Genomic DNA, 7140 nt, shown 5'->3' with positions numbered 1-7140 from the left:
CTTTGCTTTCGGTTCCCACGTTTATACGTATACAGGGTGTCTTTTTCGGTCGTGCTGAGTGACTCTTTTAAAACCTCAACATGGCAGCACCTGTGCCTACCAATGTCGCGAACGCAGCAATGCCGAGTGATGTAGATTTCTACAAGCACAAGGCCGAGTCCATCGCGCGCCAACTAAAGGCCATGGATCGCTTTCTCACCAAGGAAGAGCTTGCCGAGTTAGATGAGGCAGAACTTCAAGCTCGCTTAGAGCAGATCGAGCGAATGAATACGGATTTCGATGCCGCTCAAACGAGCCTTGAAAGGCTGGATTTCCTGCAGTTAGCCCATGATGCCCGGCTGGACTTTTCGAATGTTTATGTCAAGGTTAGGTCCAGGCTGTCGCGGGAGTTGATGGCTGCTCGCACGGTAAATGTTGCCAATTCAACGGCTCGGCATACTCTCGAGGGGAATTCGTCGTTGTTCGCCTATAATAGTATAGGCCGTTCTCGAATGCCCGAGTTGCAGCTTCCGCGATTCGGGGGGAACTACATGGATTGGCCAGAATTCCACTCGATGTTCTCGACAATGGTGCACAAAGACCATTGTATACCAATCATCGAAAAATTCCAATATCTTCGTGGATGTCTAGATGGTGCTGCGCTGGATACGATTCGTTCCTTGGAACTTTCTGAGGAGAATTACGACAAGGCGTTGAATTTGCTAATGTTGCGATTCGATAATAAACTGTTACATTTTCAGGCACAAGGGGTGGAGAAGGGCTCAGCTATCGGCTTTTGCGCGCTCCGCGACAAAATCAAATCGCACTTGCGTGCACTTCAGACCTTGGCGACCCCGCAGGAGATTTCGGATGGGTTGCTGATCTTCATCATAGGCACGAAACTGGACCACAAAACAAAGGAGAAATGGGAAGAGAACTTGCCGACGTCAGGATTGCCTCGGTGGTCAAGCATGGCCTCATTTTTGAAAGCGAGATGTCGGATGCTGGAGAATTTGGGATCAGCCATGGCAACAAGTCCTAGTCAACAGGTGGGAGAAGACAAACCTGTCACCCTTATCACCTCCAGTAACGACCATCCTAACCCCATATGTAACCATTGCAATTCCTCCGAGCATTACATATCTAGATGTCAGGCATTCCTGAATCTCTCTGCGTTTGAACGATACAAAGAAGCAAAGAAGAGCCGCTTGTGTTTGAACTGCCTCAACAAAGGCCATGAATTGCAGAGGTGCAGGTCAGGACTTTGCAGGCATTGCCAGGCCAAACATCACACGCTACTCCACATTCCATCGGGAACTGGTGCTTCATCTTCCTCTTCACCGGCCGAGGAATCGATACAGCAAGAGGCCGCGACTGTGCTTCTAGCAAGCGGGTGTTCTAGCCCTCCCCCCTCGATCCAGAAATCTCAGCCTAGCCAGAACGTGTTGCTACCTACTGCCCTCGTCCATGTAACAGATCGTTATGGAGCACTTATCCCATGTCGTGCCATTTTGGATTCTGCATCACAGGCAAACTTTGTAACATCTAGACTTGCTGATCAGTTGCAGTTGGATCATCGCTCGTCTTATGTTCACATCTCTGGAATCGGAGATTCCATTCTACCTTCGAGCAAGTCTGTACATATAGTTGTACAATCCCAGGACGCAAGCTATCGAGCTTCCTTCGCTGCAATTGTCACCAACTCAATTACGGAAATGCAGCCTAACTTCGGCGTAGACGCAAAGGATTGGCCAATGCCGAATAATCTAAAACTAGCTGATCCTAATTTCTCCAAGCCCCAACGTATCGATCTGTTGATAGGTTCTGGTTTGTTCTTCGATTTAATAAGCGTCGGACAGATTCGACTATCAGCCCAATTGCCAACATTGCAGGAGACTAAACTTGGTTGGATAGTATGAGGAAGCATCGGAGAATAAGCGTGCAGCTTTAGCCGCTTTTGAAAATTCCTCGTGCATCTCTATTGACGATTTTCGACCCACAACGCTGGAGTACCAAAACTTAGAGCAGCAATGCAGGAAGCAGCTGCTCGAGTGCCAGGTGCAAGTGGAAAAACTGCGATCGGAGAATCAGGAACTGCAGCGCGAACTTTTCCATATATTAAAAACCTACATATCCACGCTAACTGAAATTCAACTTTCAACAATTTCTACATTGCCAAATTTCCTGCCATTCTATGCAATTACAGAGGTTCCCGATGATCAAGACGTAATCACGACAAGCCGCCTTCGTAAGAAAGCGCCGATTGCTGCGTTCGACGATCATCCCAGCGTAGCCGCCAGCTGCGCCCAAGCAAGCATCTTCAAGAGGGCCGTTGGAAAAATAGCGGTTCTGCCCCTTCAGGATGGATCTGTTGAAAGCCTTTGCCTTCCAACAAGGGGTGAATGTTCGGAGCAGAACCCAGCCGATTATCTGCTTGCCAAATAGCACCTAATTCTTGGCCCTCAGCCGCTTATTTTGTTTGTTACTTATGTCTATGTCACTCATTTGTTTGTTAAAGCTTTGCGCTTGCCTGTCCTGCTAAACGCTCTCTGCCAGCTCGCTCTTCGCTATCTCCGCTTTGCGTCTGCCTACCGACGTCGGCCGAGCGAAGCTGCGCTTAGCGATCGGAGCGGCAATGTAAAGGGCAGGCAAGCCACACTTGCAATTTGGATGTCACGCATTAAAGAACATATCGTAATTTTATTTCTGCGCCGAGTTTTATTTAATTCGAAATAATTAGTCGGCCGATTGGGGATAAAAAATATTATCTCCACAATTACAAAAGTACCAATCTATAACATCGTTCCGTATCCAGACGAATTAAATAACATGTTAACAGATATGACATACGACAAGTACTACATAAAAAATGAAGAAGTATTTGTTAAAGAAACTAGATTGAAAACCAATGACAATTGTATTTATTTATTAAATTAACAAATTATCTGTTAATAATGGTACTTGGTTACTAAAGGCGGAAAAAGATAAGTTAAAAGTTAGCTAAATTTAAATGATTATAAATATTGCATGCAATTAGTTTAAGAGACAGTTCAGGGGATAGGGTTAGACAGAGGGAGTTATAATTATGGCATAAAACCCTAAAAGGTTCATGATCAGCTTAATTAGACCTACATATGGGTAGACGGATAGGCCTAAAAGTACGGGTAGGTCTGGATGGAACGGCCAAGTCAATCTGACCCAAGAGAGTTTGGGAGTCAACAGTCCCAAGAAGGAGCTTGTGCACGAACATTACGCCATTGCATATTCTGCGATGGTGCAACGATGGCAGGTCAATAAGATTTAGCCTAGACCGGTAGGGTGGCAAGATTCTACCCGAGTCCCAGTTAAAGTTCCGAAGGGCAAAAATTAAAAATTGCTTTTGCACGGATTCAATAACAGCCTGCTGCTCTTTATACTGCGGGCTCCACACACAAGAACAATACTCCAATATAGGACGTACTAACGAGATGTACAATTGTTTCGTAACGTACGGGTCGTCAAACTCCTTGGACCAACGCTTGATGAACGCTAAAACACCCTTAGCTTTATTTACAGTTGCAGCTATATGGGTGTTGAAACACATCTTATGATCAAAAAGGACTCCGAGGTCATTTGAACTCAAAATTCGCTCAAGGACATGATTTCCTAGAACATATGAGACAAAATGAGGAGCGCGACGGTAAAATGTCATAAGTTTGCATTTGGAAAGGTTCAGAAAAAGAAGATTAGTTGAACACCACAATAGTAGTTCACTTAGATCAAGTTGAAGGCGTGTGTGCAAATACCAATCAGAGTAAGAAAGACAGATTTTGACATCATCAGCATACATTAGTGTAGTAGAGTATGTTATAACTTGAGGAAGGTCGTTCACAAATAAAATAAACAGAAAAAAAAGGAATTTTAATGCAAATTCCCACTAAATGTCCATATTCCAAAACTTTTCAAAACTTTCAAATAAACTTTAGTGAACCCAAAATACTAATCACATGGAATCTTCCAAAAACAACGCTAAACCAGAATTGTGTAAACCAAGAAATCATAGCGGAAGGAAATACCATTATAAAAATCTACAACTGTTCAATCCAATTAAATGAATTTACAATATCAAACACAATGTTAGATTTTGCCCAGAATGTTTATGTCAACAACAACATAACTAAAATAAAACCACTGTCGTATGTCAAAACTAATGAAATAATTATGCAATACACCAAATATAGTAACCTATTACAAATAAGTCTACTAATTTCATTTGTCATAATTATATTAGTACTACTAAGTTATGTAGCTGTTAAATTTAAGAAAACTTCTAAAAGAGTCACGGTTAAATGTATTAACCCTATAATAGAAGCAGAAGAGGAACCAACCTCAGCCACCGCACTTGACACCCCGTCACTATCCCCGAGGGTAATCGCCTAGGGACAGGCTAATAACAAACGTTGGGGGAGTGACATATCCATAATTCCCCACATCCCATACACATTATGTTTATGTACAATTCATCCACCCCATCCACACAAGTAACAGGACCCCACTCAAGAATCAATAACTGTTTCTTCCCATACTCTAAGCTAGGGCCCCCCATAATATAAACAATGGACCACATTGTTTCATCAACATTAGAATCACGCCACTCTCGAGAAATCGATTCATTAGAATCACGCCACTCATGAGTACCAATCAAAGCTAGACATAAAACCAAGGAGTATCACATTCCTAACTCCGTCATGTAATGCAACACCGATCGCCAGCAGTGGATGCCTTTCATCAAAGCCGACGCATCCCCAAATATCGATCCAGGCACGTACGCCACCGACACGAAGATGCAGCCGAGGAAAGCAACGCCCGAAGCCAGAGTCGGGAGTTCCAAGAGAAGGGCTCATGGAAACTAGCCAGCAGCAGAGAGATCAGTTCCGTTTGAGACAAGCAGACGTAAAGTTAAGTCGGGGAATTCAACCAATCTTGTGACATAAAGAAATTAAGTACTAAAAATAAAATCTTTTTTAAAAACTAAATTTCGAGTTGCGGATATCTAACTATATGTATGTATGTATATGCATGCGTTAACAGAATGTCGACAGAATGTTAGCAACAGTTGCAAAGTCATTCGATTTCTGCGCTGCTGACACTTTCTCTCGTATCTGTCGTTTTCTCTCCTGCCGGTATTCAATTATTTTCTGGCACTTTCACTTCCTCACCTCTTCATTTCCTTCCGGATCTAACTTCCGCTACTATCTCTCGCCTTCTCATCCCCCCTCCCTTAGCAAGCAAGCTTGCGTGTCGGCATGACTGGGGGCAGCTGTCCCAACGCATGAGCAACATCTCGCTGTCCTCCGGCACGGACTCCGTGGGCCACATGGATCGCGGCAGCAGCTCCAGTCTCGCTAGCAGCGCCCCCGTTGGCACCAACACCATCACCAGCGGCATTTCCAAGGAGTGCGCCAATTACCCCGTCGGCAGTCAGTCGGCCCGTCCATACGTCGAACTGCCGGGCATACACATTTCCAACCCTCCCCAGTACGGGCCAGGGAATATGCAGGAAATAGACGCTGGCAAAATGGCGCACAACGGCAAGGCACTCACAGGGCGCTACAATGCCACGCCCACCTATGGCTTCGACAACGAGCAGAACTACTGCCTGGTAAGGGGCTCCTGCATATCTGTAAATCTAGCCGATTCTATGCTTAATCTCAGAATCCAATGCCCCCTCCACCATACGCCTTGGCACGCGTGAGCAGCACACGCAACTTCGAGCTCGAGAACCACACACCGCCGGCATGTCCCGGCTCTGGACCCATTGCCATTGCGAACGGCACCATCCAGTTGCGCCTCCGCGATGGCGTGCGGTGAGTGTGGACGCCCCCAGCCCCTTGGCTCTTCTTTAAGACCGACCCCTAATGTTAATACATTTCTTTGCATGGGGCAGAATTGACATGACTCTGGACAAGGCGGTGCGCGTGCTCAATCAGCGCAGCATGGTGGCAGTTGCTCTATCACGCAACTGCAGCAACTCGGCTTTGATCCACCCCAATGGACGCATCTTGCAGAGCGGCGCTAAAGTCGAAATAGTCACCTACGACGGCATGAAGGGCAATAACTTTGTGTGAGTGGGAATGGCCCTTACCCCAACGTGGCATATTTGAATCCTTTGAATTATCTTCCCATTACAGTCGCTATGCCAAGATGTGGTACAAGGGTGTGAGCTTCACCAGCGAGGCGTGCGCTCTCATCTGGTGGACACAGCCGGGACGCGCACCACAACCGACACTTTCACCGATCTGACCAAGGACTACACCCTGGCAGTGTTCTATGAGTGAGTCCCCCGGCCAATTGCATCGCTTCTTATTTGGCTAATTTCGATTTAATTCCCGAACTTCTCGCAGCGACTCGCGGCATGGTCCCTCTTATATGGCTGAAGCCCATGACGTGATTGCCAATTCAGCTTACACCTGTACCGAGGATGGCACTGAGATCTATGACATAATCGGATTTCGCATCACCCAGGCAGCCGATGGCCTGGTGAAGGTCACTCGTGTGGACAACAAGTGCTTGATTCGCACCAGTCCCGGCAATGGATCGGCCACTTTGACCACACCTGGCATCCATTGCACTGCCTCTCTGGGCAAGACCTCGCATCTGTTTGTTCGGTGAGTGTCAAACCGATGCTCTCAACCTCCCAATCCCCCTCCCCCTCGCCCGTCATCCTGCTCAGCTAACTTCCGTTCTGTTCTGTCCTTTGTAGTCGCAATGAGAAGCGCATGCACTTCGATGGATCCTGTTTCATTGTACGCAACGCCGGACACTCCGCCGGCTTCAATGAGAACAACCTGCTCATTGTCTACTGAGCGGCGTTCGTAGTCCGGAGATAGAAACGGTGCAGTGGTAGCCCATCCCACACGCACACACTCACACATGTCAACACATTCACCTGGAACACATACATAGACACCTACAGCAGCACACTTGAGGGACCTTGACGTGGAGAGAGGGATTCAGTTAGGATCCCGGAATTTAGGAATATCAAAATCAATTTGGGAAATAAGTTAGAAATATGTTCGTACAAAAACCAGCACCACACCACACCACACACACACACCTCAGCGAAGGAACTCAGCCCAGTCCTATCTGGGTTCCGATTGCTCGACATGGGCGCAACACAAC

General features: G+C 46.5%; 1 protein-coding gene across 1 annotated transcript; it reads left to right on the top strand.

Annotated features, from left to right (window-relative positions):
* Window positions 1-5290: 5290 nt before the first annotated feature.
* On the top strand, window positions 5291-6899 carry LOC117194804. Its single transcript, XM_033399287.1, has 6 exons — window positions 5291-5620; window positions 5674-5825; window positions 5906-5963; window positions 6150-6292; window positions 6363-6626; window positions 6722-6899. Exons 1-6 carry the CDS (start codon window positions 5291-5293, stop codon window positions 6822-6824), a joined length of 1050 nt encoding a protein of 349 aa, XP_033255178.1. The 3' UTR covers window positions 6825-6899.
* Window positions 6900-7140: the final 241 nt, after the last annotated feature.

The sequence above is a fragment of the Drosophila miranda genome, assembly GCF_003369915.1.
Source record: "Drosophila miranda strain MSH22 chromosome Y unlocalized genomic scaffold, D.miranda_PacBio2.1 Contig_Y3_pilon, whole genome shotgun sequence".
NCBI classification, from domain to species: Eukaryota; Metazoa; Arthropoda; class Insecta; order Diptera; family Drosophilidae; genus Drosophila; species Drosophila miranda.
This window is presented reverse-complemented; position numbering and strand designations above follow the sequence as displayed.

Coding starts and splice junctions, on each gene's coding strand:
- LOC117194804 (XM_033399287.1), top strand. CDS start 5,291: ATGAGCAACATCTCGCTGTCCTCCGGCACGGACTCCGTGGGCCACATG. Junction 6,293..6,362: donor ACCCTGGCAGTGTTCTATGA/GTGAGTCCCCCG, acceptor AACTTCTCGCAG/CGACTCGCGGCATGGTCCCT. Junction 6,627..6,721: donor ACCTCGCATCTGTTTGTTCG/GTGAGTGTCAAA, acceptor TGTCCTTTGTAG/TCGCAATGAGAAGCGCATGC.